At 34.3% G+C, this 23,384-nt stretch overlaps 1 protein-coding gene across 3 annotated transcripts; it reads right to left on the reverse strand.

The window, feature by feature from the left end:
* Positions 1–1,675: 1,675 nt before the first annotated feature.
* On the reverse strand, positions 1,676–19,525 carry LOC119641467 (neurofibromin). 3 transcript variants are annotated; one of them, XM_038040171.1, is made up of 26 exons: positions 19,466–19,525; positions 18,816–18,941; positions 18,201–18,739; positions 18,034–18,139; positions 15,248–15,714; positions 14,863–15,184; positions 14,245–14,797; positions 14,032–14,179; positions 13,458–13,967; positions 13,083–13,396; positions 12,574–12,811; positions 12,383–12,517; positions 11,657–12,325; positions 11,368–11,594; positions 10,894–11,308; positions 10,639–10,830; positions 10,305–10,566; positions 9,013–10,239; positions 8,346–8,942; positions 8,016–8,282; positions 7,697–7,954; positions 7,535–7,636; positions 5,329–5,424; positions 4,754–4,956; positions 4,342–4,694; positions 1,676–2,411 (listed from the first exon to the last, which is right to left on the reverse strand). In XM_038040171.1, the coding sequence occupies exons 1-26, from the start codon at positions 19,523–19,525 to the stop codon at positions 2,293–2,295; spliced, it is 8,505 nt and encodes a 2,834-aa protein (XP_037896099.1). In that variant the 3' UTR covers positions 1,676–2,292. The 3 variants fall into 3 exon arrangements, with proteins under 3 accessions (XP_037896099.1, XP_037896100.1, XP_037896102.1); XM_038040172.1 differs by lacking the exon at positions 5,329–5,424; XM_038040174.1 differs by lacking the exons at positions 4,342–4,694; positions 4,754–4,956; positions 5,329–5,424 and having other exon boundaries at positions 2,295–2,411.
* Between the last annotated feature and the right edge of the window lie 3,859 nt (positions 19,526–23,384).

The following is a 23,384-nucleotide window of genomic DNA, read 5'->3' on the forward strand; positions in this document are numbered from 1 at the left end:
GTTATATTTAACGGCTAACAATTTTTCAAGAAAAAATATTCTGCCATCGCTTGTAGTCGAGTCGAACGCTATCTACAAAATTTTACAAATTTTGCCACACACAGGGTTAACCCTAATCGCACCATGTGCTTTTACGATGAATTAAATCTGGGAGAATCAACCACTTGTCAGAATACTGGAGTTAATTAAAATGTTATATCTTAAATTCGTTTACATATTTAAACAAGCTATACATATACATAAGTTTAAGTTCAAATGTGATTCAAAGACACATCATGATCCGATTACAATTAAGTTATGAAAAGAAGGAAAAATAACTGATCCCTCACCACATCCCACTCCTCAATACGACACCTCAGTGGAGTTCGTTTTCTGTTTTCATTCAGAAAAAGAGCTGAAGGACACAGACCACAAGGCAGAGGAAATTAAAACCCTTCGTTAAAAAGATAAAACGAGTTTTTTTTCTATCCATAATCTCTTTCACGGTGGAAGAAGAGAAAATACACCCGAGATATTATTCTGTCTTAGTCTATACCAGTCTAATTTACTTATTTTGCGTATAGTCTATGAACAAATTTACAAAATATGCTTTAAGAGCCGGATAACTAGGCCATATGCGCCTGTAGGTGTTAACTAGCGAAAGTGATGCAAAGTCACAATGATAAGTAAATAATTACAAGAGTAAAGAAGAAACGAGTGTAACTAAAGAAATTGAGATAATGAACAAAATATAATTTAGATATCAAGAGTGTTGTGTAAGATTTATGGGAATCATGTCTGTTATAGAAAAGTCAAGAAGCCTTTCAAGAGGTTCGTTAATTTTTGGTAAACGACATTCGGAAAAAAAAAATGGTCAACAGAAAGAGAAACATTACAAGAAACACATTTAGGAGGTTCAATTCGATCTTACTAACGTTCAGTATTGAATAAATTCTTATTCACTCTAAGGCGGACCACGAAAATGCATGGTAAAGAAGTTATCTGGCCTAATAATAGAAGGGTTGATTGATTACAGAAACATCTCGGTATGATTCTAGCGATTGAAATTAATAACGGATCTATCTAAATTATTTTAGAAAAAATACGTTTAAGAAGTCTTCGTAAAAAAGAGGCTATACATCAAGACCTCGAAGAAAAAATTTTGCAATCGGGACGGCCAAGCAGAGATAACTAATCCATACGTCAAATATTTGATGAAGATTACGAGATATTTGGTGCGAAAATTAATGTAATATTCATAAAATAGAAGTTTTCTTGGAAAAGAATACTAAATCAACCAAAGAAACGTAAAAATCGTTTAGATGGAAAAGCGGATAACATCCGACCACCTGCTGCATATATTACTGCCTGTAGTTGGCATAAATTTTGATCACGGCAGAATATTCTGGCCAGTTGGTACATGACTCGTAAATTGTCTCAAAAAATGAGTCTTTTTTGGGCCTAGGAATATATATACACAGTAATATATATATAGATATAGAAATATACATATATATACATATATTAATATACATATATACATATAGTAATATGCATATATACAAACATATGTATATATATATATACGTTGTGTATATGTATGTATATATATATATATATATATATATATACGTTGTGTATATGTATGTATGTATATATATGTAAGTATGTATATATTTATGTATATGTATATATGTACACAGGAATACATGTCTATTGCCCAAGAAATCAAGAAAAGTTGTAACAAGCGGTAGATAGATTATTAAATAGTGCATGCAATTTCGTGTTGAACTCGGTGCAACCTTGAAATAAAAAAATATGGCAATTAATTTAAAAATTCTCTATGTACCAAACTAAAATGGGATAATTCGAAAATTTAAAGATTGAATGGCAAAGCGAATATGCACTAAAATCACGTCAATTGGTGGTGGGTGTATATAAATTTGTCAAAACGTAACTACAATACTTAAATAAACGCCTTATACAATAAATGTTACTTAGTTTCACTTCTATTATATTTAGTGCAGGGTATTTAAATAGTCGGTTTGCATTACTTCTACGTTGTTACTATATTATTATTATTATTATTATATAAGTGCTGTTGTAATTATAATGCTTTGGAATATTTAAATGAATTTCACTTGACGTGTGTCGGCGTGTGCTTTAATGCATGGGGGATTTCCAAAAAACGCGCTTAACATTAACAACGGTGGTACGTTACTTAGGTACGGGATCTTTTATTCGATTTTTCTTTTATGAATTTATCGAAATTTCAAGGTGGTTGAACGTTAGAAGTTTTTATAGTTTATATTTTTAATGGGATGGACTGTCATTAATTCGATGTTTAGCACGTGCCTTACTGTATGATGCTCGACGTAGTGAATTAACACTGCCGCCGAAATTGTCATGATCTAATGATTCCGATGAGAAAGCTATGGGATACAAAAACAAATAAAAATTCATATGTATATATGCATATTCTCTTTTATAAATGTATAATCACATTCAAATCATCGTAGTATACGTATTTTACAACTTTTGCTTTTATATACATTGAGTAACTGAATACTTAAATGATTTTCACAAAGCAGTGGGGTAATGCTGCTAAGTTTTTTTTTTTTTTTTTTTTTTTGTAGATTTGATTCTAATGAAAATACGCTTTTATATTATATACACACGCATATATGTACACATATATATATATATATATGTATGTAGAAGTTTTAAGAAGTTCTGTCAGCCACGCTTTACACCACACTTACACTAGGAAAACACGATATGGTTGATAACAAATTTAATGCAAAAAATTTCATTTTTTATGATGACTCTGTTTTCGGTGGAAGGATCTCAGATAGCTTTGTCCCTTTTTGATTTTGCTTACATTTTTTGTTTCTACATTTAAGCGTTACACGATGCCTAGTTTTGTTCTACAATTAATAATATCGATTATGTACGCGATGGTGTTACCGAAAAACGTGAATTATCATAGCAGCCATTTAAAGATTTATAACACGTACCAAGGATCTCAGAATTTGGTCAATGTGGAAGCAGTGCGATTTTGTATTTCGTCATTGAAGCTTTTCTGATGTCGGCATTTATTTTGTTAGGGATAACACTAGCTTTAAGCAGGGTGAAGAAACAAAAAAATTTCCAAGTATAACACTATTTTCTAAAAATATGCCATGTATGGGTCAGTTCCAAGTCGCTTTTGTCTGAGAAAACGCTTATATTAATAAAAAAAAGGAACATACTTTTCCTATGACAACTTAAGAATATCGATGTAACTGCGTCCCCCATTCCCAAGCCCAAGCCAAACCGTTTTGATCAAAACATCATTGGAATGGAGATAATTTTCGCCTAAGTTGTTATAGTCTGAGGCGCCTAAATTCGAATACATATTTAGCTGTTGCTTTTGATTTTCAGAGTAGCTATGATGCAGTTTCTTAATTTTTGCAAGATATATCACAATCCAATAAGTGCTTCATCATTACTATCTCTATCCCGGCGTTCATTCGTTCGCTGGGCTACTGGTAATTGGCCTGTAACTTGGGGTATTTAACAAACTGATGCCAATGTCCAACGTTTTTTACAAGACGACGTCACAATTCAGATGTTACCGATTTTCTTAACCGCTTGTTTACTCGTTAGAGCAATATGTCACATAATTTTCTAATTTATAAACAAATTGTGTTATGATTCACATAGTTCTCAGATTATCTGGTTTTACCACTTTTGAATTCTAGTCTTGGGCAGCGTTCAGCATAAAAGAACACCAGAATTTTCTCGAACCGATTAGAAGGCTAAAAACTGACCAAAAACATGAAGTCAAACAAAAAAATGGAACTAAGCGGCACGCGTAAGTACATCCAAATTCTTTCTCCTTCCAATATTGAATACTCTATCCTATATAACAGCCATTTTTCGTTTTAAAATACGCCAATTATTAAGTTGTTTTTGCTCTCTTATGCAAACTATTACTTAAGCATAAATATTTGTATTATGTGTAATTGCGTAAGACTGATCCGTAAATATCCAGTGTTTGAGATATTGTTTTAAGACAAATTAATTTCACTATATATAGCTGCAAGCATATCATCTGATTTTTTCGTAAATACAAATGTACTCTGATCTAAATCTAAAGACTTAACTGACATACAACTTTTTTTTTTAATTAGACAAAAAAGGCCCTCATTTTGTACGTATCTAATTAAAGCTGAATTTACCTTAGAGCTACCAGCAATTGCGAGCCGTTTGAAAGCGTATTTACATTATTTTATATACATATTACACACAAGCAAATTAAAAAATGTGGTGTGGTTGTGCACAAATTTATACATATAAATACGTTTAACGAGCTTTAACCTTTATCTGTAGGCGATCCTAAAGTTAGACTACTCAAGCTGGAACTAAGATTGTAGGGTCGTGGCGAAGGCGGCACCGCCATAGCATCATCACTTGGCAAGCATGTTTCAACCATGGCTTCTAAACAATTTACAAACAACTCCGATGATTCTCCCATTATATTATATCTCGTAAAAGGACCGGCAAAACGCCATAAACCGCCAAAACCGCAACTTTGTAAAAAATGCAGTTGTTGTTGTGACGGATCTTCGCTGGCCAACATGTTCTGTATAATGCTTTGAACAGAATTAAGAACGACTTGATCATGTGACACAGATAGAATATTATTAATCTTTTGATCGAGTAGTGAATGGCTATTAAAAAAAAGTTCAAATTCAGGAATAGGCGACAATTTTATTAACGCACAACTTACATTACTGGAAAAACTTTAGGAAACACTACTGAACCTTCGGCCAAATACTGATAGAGAACACGTGTTTCATTTTCATCCGATGAGTATTTAACTAAAGTGGCCAAAACAGTCAAGACTAAAGCTTGTATGGATAGATCCGGCAACACTTCCGGATCTAATAAGACGTTTGATTCATTGGAAACTGAAGTACGTGATCCACGTTCCTGCGAAAAATAAACATAATTTGATATTAATGTAAATTCCTTAAGGGGGATTTTCGGCCTATGATTAATGCTGATCTTTCAATTAAATTAATTTTACACTTTAAACGGCAGATCAACTGTGACTACAAAATTGCACAAAAAGACTTTAAATCTTGTGGAATATTAATAAAATTGTCAACGATTTCAAGCCGACTAGCGTGCATTATATTTTTTAAGTGCCAGTTAGTGCTGATGCAATTCATTGAGTCCTATTTAAATACAGAGTGTATAAAAAAGATCTAAAGTCCGGCAAAAGTATATAGTAAGCATAAAAATAAAAACTAAGCAAAATTGAAACAGTTCTAAAGAAATTAAAAAAGTAGATTTTTGTACCTGGCGTTCTTCGATGGCGCTTGAGCTTGAGCTTTTCGGTTCTTTAGTTGTCGGTACTGAGAAGGAGCGTTGAGTTTTAAATAAAACTCGAACGTTCTTTAATTGAAAGGTTTAATTTTATAAAGTTTTATTACGGAAATTTCGAGATATTATGTTAAAATCAAAATTAAAGTCAATTAAAAAAAGAGAGGTTTGTGTAGGGCAGTAGCATTTTAAAAGTAAATTACAAGTGAATAGAGAATTTATTAAATTTTGAAAATTAACACAAATCATATATATATATGATGTGTATGAATGTTAAACAACAATACAAAAATTAATTAACAGGCATGTACGTATATATTTATATGACATATGTGGAGGTACATACAAGTGGATAAGATGAGAATATGTTAATACAGAGCAATATTAAGAGAAGAGGAAAAAACAATGTAGAAATGTTTATTCAACAACTTTTATACACCAAATTACAGTAAATTGTTAAATGTACATATAACGATCCCTTGATTTTTCAAACTAACTGAAAATTCTTCATTATAAACCAAATTTTTTTCTACACCTACTTTTGCTAAATTGTATTCTTCAATATACCTAAAAAAGAACTAAAAAAAGAATTAAAACTTCAACCGTTGCCTAGTCGGGTCATTTCACACTGTTTTCAAAGGCTTGCTTGTCATTTAATGCCAAAAATTTATAGACAACCATTTTTTTTTATAAATTTGCCCGTCTTTTTTTTTTGAAGATGAGCAATAACTCAGGAATGTTCCCTGGTCGGGCAACGCGGTGACGGCCAGAAAGAAGTGAATATAGAGAAAGGAATAGGTAGGCGGTTTGTGCAAGCGAGTATATGCCCAATCAGTAATTCTTATGCCTTTACCGACGGAGCACTCACTATAGCCATGACTACGAAAATAAATCCTACCGCATTTGAGATTTAAACCCAGCAAACGTTCACGCAAAAAAATTGATAGCAAGCGTTTCTAAATGGTGGTCACCCAAAAAAAAAAGTATTTCAAACTAAGTATTTAATGATTATGACAGATTCCTTATTGGAGTCTTCGCCAATTCGCCACCATTTACACGCTACTATAACATAGCATCTATCTAGGAGTTTCGCCCATTTTAGCACTTCTTTGCAATGCTTTTACCTTACATATAGACTTTCAAATCCTCTTAGACAATGTTTGGCTAACATTAAAGCCTTGCTAAATGAATTTTTTTATGGTTGTCAAACTTTCATTTTTTCTTGCAGAAGAACATAAATTACATGCGAACTTTTTCAAAACCAATTAAAAATTTGGAAAATTGTGTCAAAATGTTGCAACATTTAAAAAAAATTCTTTTAAACAAATACAATCAAATATTTTGTTTGCTAACATTCAAATAATATAAAAGCCACCCGTTTGTCTGTTGTTTGACAAGCCAAAGAATTTATAAGACCATTATTAAGGACATAGTTTCGTAGGCAAAAATTTCACAAAGGGGCACATTTTACCGAATAACACGTGGTTATTTGTAGAGACAATCCCCATGATATGTAAGTATTTTCGACATTTTTCCTGGACGCTCCTATTTATTAACGAGTAAATTAGAAAATTAAGTGGAAATTTAAATTTTCTTGTGGATAGATTGATATCATTCCTATAATCTGAATGAAATTGTGTAAAAGCCGAACAAAATACGTCATAGGTTTTTGGTAAGAGATGGAGTATTATGATGTTTGAATTTCTCGATCCGCAGATCGCTTTACTTGGCAGCTCGCAAAATGTATCGAGCCTAACAATGGTTTTCTGTTTCAATTTAGCAAATGTTTTCTGCAGGAACAGGTTTGAAAAAAAAAGCGATAAACCTGTAAAGGATAGGAGTATAAAACTTTTCTGGTGCAAGTAATGACATGGCCAAATCAATTATACCGAAGAGCTTCAAATATATGCCTAATGTAAACCTACTCTACTCTATTCGCCCTAATTGATATATTACGCATTCCACAAGAAAAAAAAAACACAAAACAAAGGTTGAAACACATAGTAATATAACCTTTAGAGTCCAAAGAAAGAATTTGCCAAACGTAAAAGTACGGTACGATATGAACTAGGATGAGAAGATATGAAAATGCATGTGAAGCGGCATAGCACTCATATATAGGTTGAAATACTTTGTAAAAGCGTATATTTATATATATAATTGCTATTGCTAAAGTATATACCTGAGGAACAGGTATTTTATGTTGTCGGGCGAAAATCATAGCTGTCTGATCCAGTATGTCCCAAGATTTTTGTCGTCGCGAAAGAGGCATACTACCCAGTTGCTAAATAAATTACAAAAGTTCTCAAAGGTTTCGTTAAAAAATCGTTGAAGCTTAGCTTACATTTTGGAAACCATTACTGGATATTTCTCCATTTTCCGTAGTATTCACCAACTCAGCGGGCCAACGGGGTAGAGCATGCTTTACATGACAACGTGATCGAACCTCCTCGGAGACAGCAACCAATGCTGTCAAATAGGCCACGCTGTCTGGGGTTACTTCAAATTTATCCCGGCGTAAAGGCTTAGCTATAATACCCAACAGCATAATTAAAACTCGCGCCGTTCTTGAAACGGTGGTTGGCGTTGGATGACGAAATCCCTAGAACAAAAAATATGTCTATGTTTTTAAGAAAATAAATATATATAAATGTAAACGAAACCTTTATTAAATGACCAACAAGAGCAAAGTGAAAATTACTGCGAAATGACAGACCGACAGCATGATCCAATTGTTTAAAGTGCCATTCCAACTTCTCTCGTGTGTTCATCATGACATCAGCAATGTTGGCATTATCGAAACAACCTTGAGATTTCAATGTATGTAAATTTTGCTCCAATAACGCTAAACCAGCTCCGTACAAAGTCACTTCGTCTAATTGCAGAACGGATATTGCTACCCAAAATAGAGCTCGATGTATGGGAGATTCCTGAAATTGTTGAATACATTTCATTGGCAATTTATAACTTTAAAAAATGTGTATAAAACGTACCAGACGCAACAGAGGTTGTATGCGGGTCAAACACATTACCAATGCCTCGATTAGTATAATGTCATTAAAAGACTCTAAAGCTTTAACCAAAATACGCAGCAATTGCTTAACTTCTTGATCCGTAACACTTTTACTAATACAACCAAAGACAATTAAGGCTCGTGGTTGCAACGCCGGATTATAACAGAAAGCAAAACTACGTGCCAAAGAATTCCATGTAGGCAACCATTGGCAATCAGGTACATCGCGCATGCAAGCCTCCATAATTTCAAGCAAAGCATCAGTGATAACTTCTAAAGAAGGCAATGACAGGCGTTCACGGTCGGAGGGCAAAGGTTGTGCGACCCGTTCGTTGCCCAGCCATTTATCAGGTGGATGACGACAACTTGAACGAAAGGCTGTAACTGCGGCCGACTTCACTTTGCTAATCCCGAACAGTAAATAAAATTTTGGTAAAGAAAATTCATCTAACGACAAACGCAAGACCCGCTGAGCTTCTTCGGAGAAGGTCGGTTTTGTGCAAGTACATAAAGAATGAATGATATTAATAACTAAGCCATGCGTAGATGCTCGCATAGATAACGAGCCCGAACAAACCTAGGCGATAATATTATTAATGAAAATGAAATAATGAAGAAGACATAATCAGCAGTCGCTTAAAGCTCACCAGAAAGGTTATTGTATGGAAAAGGTACGGTAGATGCGTTGCTACATCTAAGCAATTGTTAAACGAAAGCATTAGCAGATACCGCCCTAATATGGCTATATCGTCCCACATCATATGCTGTTCCAAATATTGAGTAGGATTTGTGCAAGTTTTATCCATAACACGGCACATACGCGTTATCACTTTTTTGGAAACTAGTTGCACGTTTGCTGAGGCTAAGGCCACCGCAGTATCGGCCATTATTTCAACTTGCTGTGACCCTAGGCCATAAGTGATGGATTTATGTAAGAAGTTATCCAAAACCATGTCAATTAATTCCGGAATTTGTCCCACCGAACCCCAGATTTTCGCCTGTATAGACGGATACATTTCTTTTTGTTCGATGGTTAAACAGATAAGTTTATCTAGAATTTCTGATACTTTTTTCTTTTTGGCATCATCGTTCGATTTGCAGAATTTTACTAAATTTTTTAACCATGGTGTCATATATTCCAAGCACAAGTGTTTAAGTTCAATTGTGCTGCGTTGAAAGCCTCGTATGCATTCGTCTAGAAATTGCAAAGTTAAATGTGGTTCATTTGTAGCCAATTTTTCGCTAACGGATTTTATGAAGATAGTATTATTTGATGGTATACATAAGCCCTGGGTCTCAAGCAGTTGGCCTTCAATTTTCAAGTCAAAAGTGCCTGTTAGAGCGCACAATAAATTGTAAGCAGCCGTACGTAAGTTTGGATCAGCTGATCCCAAATTAAGCAATGCCATATTTAATAAAGTTCCTGGCACATCTATAGGCCTAATCTTTTGGTGAACTGTTACCGAATCTGGTTGACTCAATTCCCAACGATTCCGAATATGAATAATGGCCTGCACAATGTTATCACAATCATTGTGTATAAAACTTAATTGGACGCTTTCGTTCGCTATAGACAAGGTGAACTGATTATCATCAACTAAACAGACTTCTTCAATTTCTGAAGCGTAGTAAACATCGTTCAACAAGACAGAGTGTGATAACACTTTAGTCTTTTCCGCTGAAGATATTTGCAAGGCGGTTGGACCAACCTTAATGGCAACTTTGGTATCCTTGTGGCTAAGCTTCAAAGCATTAATGAACACTTTCAAGTCTTCATCTAACGACAACGTAGCCCCCGGAAGTTTTTGCTGATCAGGTTCAATGAACTCATTCAATTTGTTTGGGAAATCAAGAAACATTAATTTTCGATTGCCCTATGGATTAAATAACATTGTTTATCAAACAAACCTCATCTAATTGAAAAGATATTCGAACAAACCTTAAGGGGAGCCAGTATACGATCGTGAAACTTAGTGTATTCGCGGACCCAAGAATTGCAATTGTATATATAAACGGCATGAACGTTTTCGTAAGCTACTGATGGTAGAACGTAGAACCATTTTTGCAAGAACTCGGTGCGAAAACGGTTATCAGAGTTCACATGCGTAAAATCAATGACGACTTCGAATGGTGAGTGACAGAATGGTTTAAGCGTCAATATAACGTGATATATGAGTAGATCACCATTAGTTTCACCAATCCTGAAATCAAATTTATAAAATTGTAATCAAGAAGGTAAATTTTAGTTTTGTTTGATTTCTTTTCGAATATACTTGTATCGGCGTGCAATGTAATAGAAAACGGGATAACCTGATTTACTAGTGCCCGCTTGATAGAATATGTTCATCGATTTTAAAGTCTTGAATTCTTCTTTCTCATGCATTTGATGTTTGACCATTATTTCTTCGAAATTCGTCGAAGACATATCTATGGAACTCCAGCGGGGATATGAAGAAAACATCATGCTAGGTGATCATATTTTTTTTGTTTAGAAACTGGCAAGCCATTTAATTAAGTCATAAACTCACTGAGAATCAACAGGCTTATGTTCGGGTGGTCCAAGATATGCTAGCAATGTGGCCATTTTGTCGAATGGTCGTCTACCTACAGCTTTGTGATCGCGACTGCTTGATAAATAATCACCAATTTTTTCCTGATGTGTCCACAAAAGGCGGTGTAGTGCTAAAACGTTGGCATCTGATATAAAACTCATGCTGTGCGATGCTTGGTCTACAGTTTCACAATCTGAAGCAATCTGTATAAAGAAACGCCGACCAGCTTCAAAATGTTCTCTTAAAAAATCATTAAAGCAAAGCATGTGCTGTTCCTTGGAAAATTCCACGTGATTTGCAATGTTTTGCAGAATTTTTGACATCAACATGAGTCCTCGTTTCACGGAATTAGGTACCTGCTTACCTACAACACCCAGTTCTTGTGGAGAGACTGTAAATTTGGGCATATTTTATTAATTGCAAAATGAGTGATATTTAAATTTCCATTACCTATGGCGGGATTTATAAACCTAAGAAAAATTACTGTCCCTACCGCTCCAATATTATTTTGCAAAAGATTCGGAAAACGTTTACTCAGCACCTGATACAAGCAGTGACACATGGATCGTAGTTGTGGAGGAAAACGATCTGCTGAATTAATAATAGCATCAAATACTTTTTGGGTAAGAGCAATAAGGTTTTGGCGATTTGCATGTAAATCATTTCCCGGTTCCAAGCTAGAAATGTTCACAAGTTTTTCCCTATAATATACCCAAAGTAAAGTCGTTAAAATTCTTACCGGGCAGGATCAACTTCAAAACAAGTGTTAGGACTATCCAATAACGATTTGATTAGAGGCTCTAACAGTATTTGTAGATAACTGGAACCATATATTTTGAAGCAAAAAGCCATAATTTTGCTTCCCAACGAGTTTCCACGAAACAATGTTTGCATACAATCCGAAACCTCCACCTCACGATAGAACATATTCCATAAGAGTGGCGACAGTAAATGTTTAGCATCGAATAAGGTCACCAGAACTCGAGCCAATTCATCCATTTGTGCGGTTGTTACAACATTTGCCAAAGCCATGGCGATAGGTAGTTCGCCTTTGTCGCTGATCATTGTGACCAATTGCACCAATTGTTCAAAACGATCGGCTAAAACAGTTTCAGCCAGAGTATCAAATTCGGTGCCTTGTTGTAGAATTTGGGTCAGCACTTCCATAAAGGCTGCCCGCGTTTGTAAATCAGGATTGTAGCCTAAATCGATAGAGTGCAAAAAGCCTGAGTCAATGTTAGCTCCCAAGAGGTTGGACATAGCTTGTATCGTTGCATTTCGTAAAGCTGTTAATTTCCCAGCTGCCATCCGTGGACGAGGTGGTAATAAAGGCGCGTTGCTAAGCTCTTTTTCAGCTTCTGAACTGTCGATACAGTCGTTTAACAGATTCATGAATAAGATAAAATATCTACAGATTTAAATAATTATTTATAAAAATTTTGAAAAAAAGAGCTGTAGAGTTTACTTTAGAAACAGAGCACTTTTGGCATCCATTAAGTCACCACGATCCGATTCCTCAGGTTGCAAAGGTAATCCACGTAGTAAGGCAGCAACTGCCTCCATACATGCCTGATCCAAATCTCGAAATATCAAGGACGTGCTAAAGAATTAAATTTCTTTAAAAACCGATACAAATTTTAATTCAATAGCTAGTACTTAGTTATCAAGGAAGCATCAGCCGAACTAGGTGGTGCTATTTGGTGAGAAGTGCCCATTACCCAATCGGTTAAATATTCAACTAATTTATTACGAAATTTCATTTCCTGGCGAAAAGCCAAATCATCTCGGCGTTTCATCATCACTTCAACAAGTTGACATAGTTTTGTTTTAATGCGTATCGCATAAACGGTCATATCCAAATGTCTAACATAACGAACTATGCCTAACATCATACCTTCATGAAAAGGAAGTTGGAAAAAAGATATTTAATTCTTAGAAATTACTAGCCAGGAATTAAGATTGAAGCAATAATTCCATGCAACTGTGAGCAGAGATATTTTTTACGTTAACTGAACCGCGTTTAAAATATTTGCAAATAAAAAACTGGTCTAGTAGTGATAAATGTTAGAAAGCAATAGATTCATATGCGTACGTAAAAAATTAATAAAAAAAAATTAAATACATTCTAAGTAAAACAGAAATAATAATTAATTAGTTTTAAATGCCTTCTATGCTGGTAACTCCCAGGTTTTCGGAGGTTGACGGTTGTTCAATGCTAGCATCTTTAGTCGGTTTTGGATCCAATATTGATTTCATTATGTAAATTGTGTGCTCAATGAATTGCGTATTAATATCCGTGACATTGACTTGGCCTTGTTGATTGAAAAACTTTTCCACAATGGCTCTAATTTGTTCAAATAGTATGGGATATAGGTATGTGGACATTTCTTCACCCACCAATTCCTTAACATTCTTCTGAATATTCAAACCGATTTTTTCATTATTACACACCAGCAAACGAAGCAGCTGGCCAATGAATCTGTATGCATTAAAATTCCATAATTAGAACACTGTTCAAGAAAATATTATGCTGTGCTTACTGGGTAACTGGACAATATTGTACTTCCTGCTGTGGTCCTTGTGCCAATGTTGTACTCGATGCCGAATTTGGGTGTAACGATCCACGGCCAGAGCTCGAAGAGCTGGAAAATGAATACAAAGATGTTTGGCCTAGTGAACCTATTGAGCCTTGACAGGCTACTTGAATATGAGCCTGTGGAATTATTTGACACGTTAGCGAATTTATTTTTTGCTGTATCGCATAATTGTTTATATTCGCTTGCGTAGATCCCAACGTAGATAGATTTGGATGCTGCGGTATTTGGGCGGTTGCAGTTTGTTGGCGACGCTTTAATAAGCATACTCCACCTAAAGTCAACAAAAACCATGTCATGTTAGCCCATTCGCTAATTTGCTCCTCCAGATCATGTTCAGAGCTTTGATGGCTAGCTCTCCGTTTTCCTACACCACGATGAAAAATTTCCGCTTGACCATCATCTGTCTTACATTTGGGATAAGTTTGTAGCATTTTACTCATAATCTCCCAGTTTCTAAGTCAAAAACAATAATGACATGTAAGGCGTTATAAAAGAGATCGAAACCTCTCGGACTTACCTAAAAGTCTCTTCCCAAGCCGGCTGCACGCCATGAACACAATGTTCTATTTTTCGTAGTAATTGCATGATACGCTTTTGAAGATTCAAACGATTTAAAGCATTTCCATGACTACTATCGTAAAAACAAACACGAAAATCCGAAGCAGCTGGAAATTTGATAAAATGCATCTACAAAGATTGATACATGAATATACTGTCGAGAATTCGATACCTGCTGAAAGTTGTGATAATTCTTGATATATCATGTAATTAGGCACAAGCATAGCTACCGTTAGCTCATCAGATCCGCAACATATTTCAGCTTCTTCGCATAACAGGCCGAAACACGAAAGCGAGGTTAAGACAGCATCTAAATCTACGGACCAAAGGTACATAAAAAACACGACCTCTAATTTAATATGGGCTTGCTTGCAGATAGCTATTTGACTGCCAACATGAGCATAATCTTTGTGACGTTGTAGAAATGTGTTGCGGCAAATAAGAATCTCTCGCAACCATTTAAGTACATCAGTATAATTGGCGATTTGATGCTGTATAAGTTTCTGAGAAATCGAGAACAAGACTTGCGAGCTGACATCCCAAAATGTATTGATCGGAGCTTCCGGATTCCAGATTTCAATTTTTTCAGCTGCATGTAAAGCCAATAGAGCTTCCATAGCTTCTTGTGCTACATCTGGCATGGATGGTTGATGAACTAAGCTAACAAGTCCATTAATTAGTTCTAAGGTAGAACTCTGTACCTCATGAGCCACTTTCCCCTGAGTCTGAAATAATGGAAAATAAAATGCAAGCAAAACAATAAATACGTTTTTTCTCAAGGAATAATTACATTTAAAAGCAAAGTAGGATCAGCATGTATTAGGCGAACCAATAGTAAGAGCAACATTTTATGAGCCAGCACTTCTTCGGAACGCGTAAGTCCTTTTTGGGTATCTTTTGTCTTAAGGGTAAGCGATGTTATCATACGTAAAGGCGTATGCGCTATATAACCTTGAGTGGCCTTGTTAAGCGTATCAGTGAAAAGAGCCCGCAGCTCTGAGGATCGATAGTGTACCACCTCAGTTTGCGGCCACCATGGTAAATGAGGCTGATTCACTATCCGGAAAGGATTTTTATTTTGTAAACGGAAATCAACGTAAATATGCGCCAACCTAAAGAAAAAAACTAACAAAAATATTAATAAAATAAAATTGTTCATGACTTTTATATCATACCTTAGCAAAGAGCATACAATCACGAAATGATAGGCTTGTGGTGAATTAAGATTTAAGCAAACTTTTAAAGCCTCTATATTGTGAGGATTAATACGAAAGCACGAAACCCAACAATCAATCATAAGCTCTACATCAGCAAAATTATAGCCTTGACCGCGAGAGAAAGGCTTTACTGGGTTAAAAAGTAGGCTTTTCAAATCGTTGATAACGTATTGAACCAATTTAAAGATGGCATTATTCGAATCACTAATGTTAACATACGTCGATGCTTTACATAGTTTAACACATGTTATAGCTGCCGATTCTGTCACTTGCTTGGAAGGAGAATGAGGTCCCAAGCCACGTTTTACACTTTCCACAAATTGTTTCGCGGAGAAATCCTTATCCCGTGATTGAATTTTAGTGGATAGCTTTTCTTTTTCTTTTTCACCCTGCTGCAATTCGTTAACAGTAACTTCCAAACTTGCCTGGATTAATAAGTTAACGAATAAATCGAAAGTTTTGTACAAATAGACATATAATGTTGCTATTATCTATCTATAAGGTTAAAAAGTGAAGCGCTATTTTGTGAATCCTTCTTAAAGGCTCTACTGTCCGAGTACGTAACCAGTATATATGTACACATATAGGCCTGTTAACAATTAGACTAATATATTTAATGAGCTTTTAATACCATGGAGTTTAGTTGAGAAGGATGATGTCAAGCTATAGCTGTATAGGAATAATTGATTTCGGGAATGATAAGATTTTGGGATTGATAAGATTTTGTAAAACAACTAGACGTAATGCTTATTTATAATTATATAAAATTAGAAGAGAGGCAGCAATTTCAATAAAGACAGTTAGCTGGTTGCGATGGGTTTTGTTGCAGGCAGGAGAGGTTTCGTGCAGGCTGTTATTGATATTGAAAATCCGAAATTTATATCTGGTGTTGTTGAATTTTTTGCACCTAAAATGAGGTACGCAGCTGACTCTTTCTACTCTTCATCATGTCATCAGATGACTCCCCTGCGATTATCGTTAAATCAACTTTTTTATATGTATGACTGCAAATGAGTCTGCATCTTACACCTTAATCTCCAATGTGCTGAAGTTAACATCAGAAACACGTTTAAGGATATGAAACGGTGGATCTTGTAGAAGAGAAGATCTTCATTTGATCTTGGTATTTCACGATATTTGCCTTTCCAGTCAAAATTAGTTAACATATTAACGTATATATTGCAAGGATCTTTTCTTTTTTTTTGATTACGATCTCGGCCGATCTGCTGTAAGAAGCAACCACGAATGTTTTGATGCCTTCTTATTTGGCAAGATTAACTCACTGTCTGATGGCTCGAACCTATGTAAAAATTTTCAATTTGCCGAGTTGTTCCGAGTGGTACTTTATTTCCGCAAAACCTAATATTCCTTGGTTTACTCAGCTATCAATGGCACAAATTGTGAAGCTATGATAGGAGTTTTCTCCGACATGCCGCTGGAAGACTTAACTGCGAAAAAATTTTTTCTATTGGCTATTGACGTCAAGTGACTTAGATCTACTTTGCATTTGATTTGTAGAGAATTGCAGGCTAAAATAGAGCTGACATTGTCGCGAATGTGATGATTTTTGATACCGACGTGTGTAGCTCTTGGACACTTCACATCCGCTGGAGTCTATTATCCTGAAAACCGACGATCTGATAATTTTTATCTTAAGAATTTCGTGGCTGTCAGAAGACTGCAAGCGGTGGAGTGGGAACATTCTATTTTTGAGCGGGCAAACGTCTGAAGCAAGTCATCTCGAAAATATATGGTGTAAAACAAAAGACGGCACCACCTCAGCTTCGAAATGAATGTGGGGTAAACTTTCGCTGTGCTTCTGATCTGAAATTCCCCAGCTTTAAGCATAAAAATGGGTACGTTGAGAATTTACTCCATATTTTTATACAGTACATCACTTGTGGTAGGAGGATACATTAAGATTGTGCGGATGTAAGCAACGACAAGAAGGACTTGAGTTAGACCTTTTATTTATTATTCGATTCGATCAATTTAGCATCACTTTTTGCACGGATTTAATCTTATCTGTCCGTCTGTCTGTCCTGATTTCTTGTGTTCAGCCTACAGATTGCAATCTTTAAGATATTTTGATGAAATTAGGTGTACGGGCGCGATTTGGTCCAACGACGAACGTGGTCTTGAATATGGTTCATAAGTGACCACTTTTTCGTCCACTCCTCATACAAAGCCTTACTCTGAAAAGCCGTTATATCAATAACTGTAATAAATGAAGTGGTGCAAGGGCTTTAAGCTTCGTCCCACTTTAGTGTTTTCACTTGTTGTATATAATTTCTTAAATGTCAATATTAGCACCAATTTAATAGTTGCAATGAAAAAATTGAAAAAAAAAAGTATGAGCGCGCTCATCCGATTAAAATCAAAGTATTGATTACAATTTTCGCTTTCTTTAATCTTATGCATGTGGTCCATAAGCGAAGTGAAAAATTTCCCCCACACTCAGAGCTAACAGTTCCGCAGCTCCGCACATCCATCACAACTAGAGAATGAAAAGAGTGTGTACTGATATTTAAAGAGGGTACTCGTCAAGGGCTACGACATATCCAGGGTTTAATTATAGTTTAAAAATGGACAACAACTGTATTTTTAATTTATGTCGTCATAATATTTGCAACGTCCGAAAGAGAGCTTTACAGAGAACATAAGATATATATATATATATTCTTCATGACGGTTTCGACATTGCTTTATCGCATTGCATCTTTTCGAAAAAAATTAAAACTTACCGGATTTAAAATTAACAGCAGCATCTGTAACGGCCACACAGTTGTCTTACTTTTCTTGTTTTCAGCTTTGTAAGTCTCTATAAAATCTAATAACGGTTCCCAACACCTAGAATTGATTCAATTTTGATAAAGATTGAGATCAAATCTGATTTGAATAGTTCACTAACGTCGATAGACCAGTCGATATATCACGACTTAAGCCACGTTGTAAATCTTGGAATTCTTGCGGATGATACTCGATCCAGTTCCAAATAGCTTTTTCAATAGAATTTAATAGAATTAAAGGTGGAGCTCTCTTCGATCGAAATTTTGTGATAGTTTCTTGTAGTAACTTTGTCAACTTCGCCATATCCATATCAATGTGTTGTATCAGCTCGATGTCAGTGCAATCGGGGTTTTCATCAGAACAAGCGGCAAGCTCTTGTATACGAGCTGATATCCGATTAAATACTGCGGGGAAATGATTTTGTGATAAAGCAAATAGAACCTTAGAAGCTAAAGATTTAAGCTGGGCGGCATTTGGTGTATTATCATTTTGTACATCTATAAATTGTGTTATTTCGCGTAATAATAATTTTACATTCATTGCTTCTTCAAAACGAGCCGTATCCTTAGTCTGGTTTGTCAGACAACGCTCCAGAGTAGTTAGAATAATGACGGTCGATTCGAAATAACAGCGATCGGGTTCGTGACGACTTTGGACGGCCTAAAATTGTCAATGTATATATATATATATATATATGTATATGAGCTTTAGAAGAAAATTAAAATTAAAATCATACTTCGTTGTTGACACGTTGAAGCATTTTTGTTAAGCCCGATATAACTAAGGAAAAACGGTAGCGAGATATATGTATCAAGCAACCCACAAGTTGATCTTGACTCATACGTGCCGATTTATTAGGAAGCTATAAAAGATTATCAATTAAAAAGAAATAAGATTTTATTAATAATTAACTTCGAAGGGTAAAGCCCGAGTTTATTTGAGAAAAATCGCAAAACAAACTATTATTTTTTTTTTTTTGTTTGTTTGGATATGGATTAAGCCTGTATGATTCAATTTAGCAAAACAAACTACTCTCTCACTTCTTCCCATTTAACAGAAATGCTTAGGTCGTTTCTGTTACTTCTTGCCATTTAACAGAAATGCTTAAGACGTTTCTGTTACTTCCTCGAAAATATCCCAAAACACACGTGTTGAATACAAACAATTTCATTCATAAAATACGCTATTCATTCATAATTTCACATGTAAACAATAAATTTCCCAAAACAAAAATGAACGTTTTGTTTCGGTCATTGTTTATTCTCCGTTTCAGTCACGCAGAGATTGCTTTTAATCGATAAATGCACTCTCTTTTAATATTTTGCGTTTTTTCATTTTGCAATCTATGCTAAATACTTGAATAAATTTTTAATGTATTCCATTAACCTGATCTTCGAAACGAGCTAAAAGTGAATTAGCCCATTCACCAGGCTTTTGCGTAGCCATTTTGCACAGATTTGTTACAAATTGTTCACAGTTTATTGCATTTTTTAATATTTTTTCAGAGAACACAACGAATTCCTACACTAACTACTTGACAGAAAATTTTCACAATATATAAGTTAGATGAGGTTTACGATGTAGTCGAATGGGTTGCCAACTTTTGGCATTTTACTTGAATCGAAAATTTAAAAAATTAGTTAATATGCACTATATACATGCATTTCTTGTTTTGATGAAAGTCATATATTTGCAAATTTTACTAAAAAAATTTATGGAAAGTAATAAAAAAAAAAATAATTGTAAGCTGTGACAGTTTTATGAACTTGTTGAGAAATACAAAGTAGTGGTAAATTCAGATTAAATTATTCATCCAATTCCCTCTTGGCTACCATACCATAATCGTTTCTGTCCCACTCTTTATAGACTACATTAACACAAAATACTCTAATTTCTATAAAATCTCTCGTTAAAGTAAATGAATAATCTTTGACGAACTCTACAGACTGCCATGAGTAGGCACTGGTGACAATGATCGAAAAAGATTTTACATATTCTTTACACAAACACATACTTGTGTAGTTTTTATCTCGGATGGATTTCTAACAAATAGTAATTTAAAATTTTAAGAAAAATAATTTCTTTAAAAAATGTTTTCTTAGGCGACTGACACAATGAGACGTTATTCCTATGCTCGGGTTGGGACTTTAACTTTACGGGCTCTTTACAGAACTTTATCGCAATTTACAAATGTTTTGCATGTATATATACCAATCAAACAAATTGAAAACAACGCACAAGGACATATCTATATATAAATAAAGCCAATTTATTTTAGATTTATCTAATTTGTGTTTATCTGAATGTACATTTTCTGCATTATTTATAAGAAATGAAAAAAAGCAAGCATTTATTTTGACGTTGAAATATATTCACCAACATATTTTATTAGAGAGTAACAAGCCGTAATTTCAAAACCATCGATTAATACATAAAACTATGTCTAATGTATATATCTACATGTCGGTAATCAATATTCTTTGTCATTAATCAGTAAGCTAATCTGTTTAATTTTGTATTAACTTTTTTATTGCTGTTTTTCACGAATTCATTGTTTATGTTTACAATAATTTCTTCTTTTTTTTTTTGGTTATAAAGGTTGTAAAGTTCTTGTTTACATTTTTTTTATAAAACAATACGACAGCGCAGCTGCCCGTAGTGTTTACCGTTTGGAAGTTTTTAACCCGAAAACGAGCACGACGCCTCATTATATCGGCCCTCTAAAGAAAAGAAAGTAAAAGTTTAATAATAAAATGCGTGAAGACAAATTTCGAATACTTAAGATATGCTTAAGAAAAGTGGTAATTTGTGGTTATTTGGAGATTTGTTCAGAATTTGCTACAAACGTCTATAAAGGCCGTGCAACCTGCGATCTAAATTCAAATAAGGCTGACATAATGAGACTTCATTTTCGTTTCCGGGTTAAAAAATCGCAAGTACTAAACACAATAGGCAGCCGCACTATCATTTTGCCAATGAAATAATTTCAACTATAGAATAAATCGTCTCTGTTGCTTGTTTTATATTTCTTAGAAAATAAATGATATAAACCAAAATTGAAAATCGCATAATCTACAAAAAGTGTGCATTAGTGTAGTATAAACGGAAACTAGATAAATAAGTTTAAAATTTGAAAGAAACGACCATCATTTCGTATTGTACTTTTTTCTCTTTTTGTTGTATTTGTCTGCAAAACCATATGATTTCAACTCCCGCAAATTTCTATAAAAAGTCTGCAAAGTTGAAATTGCAACCCGAAAAAATCTAAATATTGCTACATATAGATTTTTGCAAAGATTTCGCGTATCAAAAGAGTATTTTGAATTCATTTTAGGAAAAAGTATCTTCTTGTTTTGCTTTTCATGTTCTTGTGTTTCACAGCAAACGAAAGTTTTCCTAGATTGTCATTAGATCACGTTCATTTCAAACTTGATAAGTGTTTATCGACTCATTGTCAGTTTCCACTCTAACTATTTGAAAGGGAAATTACTTCAATGATGCATAAGAGGGAAATATAAGGACGGGCTTAAAACGGAAATAAAATTATACATTTAGGCACTTCCTTACTTTAATGAGGAACTTTAAAAATTATTTGATTAAACCTTTGCGATCCCGCACGTTTTCGTACTGACAAATCTGCAAATTTCCATTGCAAGAAATTCCGAACGAGCGACAGATATTGGCTGCCAGATTTTCATAAATTTTTTCCATTTTTTAATATGAAAAATTTAGCCAAATCGCTTCGTATTCTTTTACGTGTTACTTAACTTCTTATCCGTGAAAACATGCGGAAATATGACAATCATCTACACGAAAACTGTTAAAAATTTTAGGCTTTATATAGAATTGGTTCTTATCAATAGATTTTCATGTGTGCTAATAAATGTTTTTGGTTTAATAATCAGGGCTTTTCCTAACATTTGAATAGTTGTAACTATTGCTGCAACGTTTCTTATATTATTTATTTATTGATTGATAATATTTGCGCAAATTGCTTTGCACTTTAACCCGCATCTAAATTTACCTATTGACTATGTTATGCATGTATATCAGGCAAGCGAATGAGTTTTACAATGCGATCCATCATCATATCTGGTAGAAATATTATTGAGTGACTAACGCTTGCTCATTAAAGTAAAGGTGCTGACACAATGATGTGTTTTCCCTGTTTTCGGTTTAAATGTTTTCAGTAGTAAATGCAATGGGAAGCTGCGCTATTACACTATTTTACAGAAAAATATAAATTATATGTGCAGTAGTCACGACTAAGCCAATAATTGGTACACATTTTTTTCACTTTCGCGTAAGACTTTTGTGACAATTTTGTGTAAATAAAAAATCAGAAAAGCGAGAGAAGTTTTTGTTTATATTTAATTGTTGCTGTGTTAAGTCGCTATTCTTTTTAGTTTAGCTAACTATGAGAGAAATACTCCGCAAACATAGGCAATAAATGTAGATTAGAACATAACGAATTTATTGATATCGTTGTCAATGTTCAATATAGGCAAATAATATTATATAATAGATATATAATAAACTTTAAAATTTATATTATTTTATTTTTGTATGTGTATTATTCATTCGTGTAACATATACATTATTTATACATTTAATATGTTTGTTTTACAGAGCAGGTTTGTTTTAAGGTAGGGCAACGGAATTAGAAGATCCCGCAGAGTCCTTCTCCACCCCAAAGTTCGAAGCTGTTTTATCAAATGGTATAAAATGATGTATCGAAGCATTTTGCCTAATATTTGTATATGGATTAACACAAAACGATTGTTTATTAACATTTAGAAATATGTTGCTTACCTTTCACAAATTCAAGTTTTTTTTTTTTTAGTTTGCTGTGATTAAATGGACTAAGCTAATCAGGAACGTGGCTTATATATCCACCCAAAAATATTCTGCACAATTCTTAAAGTAAAAATTTTCCGTTTTTGCAATTTTTATTTCCGTGGCTAACTCAAACTTTATTAATTGATAATTTTCCGTTTAGTTTTGGTTTTGTTAATTCTTACTTTCTTGTCTTGATTTAGTTGTGCGCAAGTAAAAGATTTTGTATGCAATTTATTTTGTTTTCAATTTGCAGCTGTAAATGGAACTCGAAACAATCGATATTAACTTAGAACAATTAATACTAATGCCAAATGTGAGCACTTTTTACTTTCGAGTAATTTGACAAGTTTACAGAGTGTATTTCACAACTGTTGTTCTTACGTGATCCACAGCAAGCCGATAGTCATCAGCTAATGCTGATTGCTATCCCTTACGCAATCCTAAATCAGTCTAAGAACGAAAGCAT

This window comes from Glossina fuscipes, unplaced genomic scaffold (genome assembly GCF_014805625.2).
Source record: "Glossina fuscipes isolate IAEA_lab_2018 unplaced genomic scaffold, Yale_Gfus_2 150, whole genome shotgun sequence".
Classification (NCBI taxonomy): domain Eukaryota; kingdom Metazoa; phylum Arthropoda; class Insecta; order Diptera; family Glossinidae; genus Glossina; species Glossina fuscipes.

Excerpts from the sequence above, each read along its gene's own strand:
- LOC119641467 (XM_038040171.1), bottom strand. The coding sequence starts at position 19,525 with ATGGCTACGCAAAAGCCTGGTGAATGGGCTAATTCACTTTTAGCTCGT. Across the intron at positions 15,715-18,033 it reads TGCTGTTAATTTTAAATCCG|GCAAGTTTGGAAGTTACTGT; the intron begins GTAAGTTTTAAT and ends TTATTAATCCAG. Across the intron at positions 10,567-10,638 it reads TACATTGCACGCCGATACAA|GATTGGTGAAACTAATGGTG; the intron begins GTATATTCGAAA and ends ATTTGATTTCAG.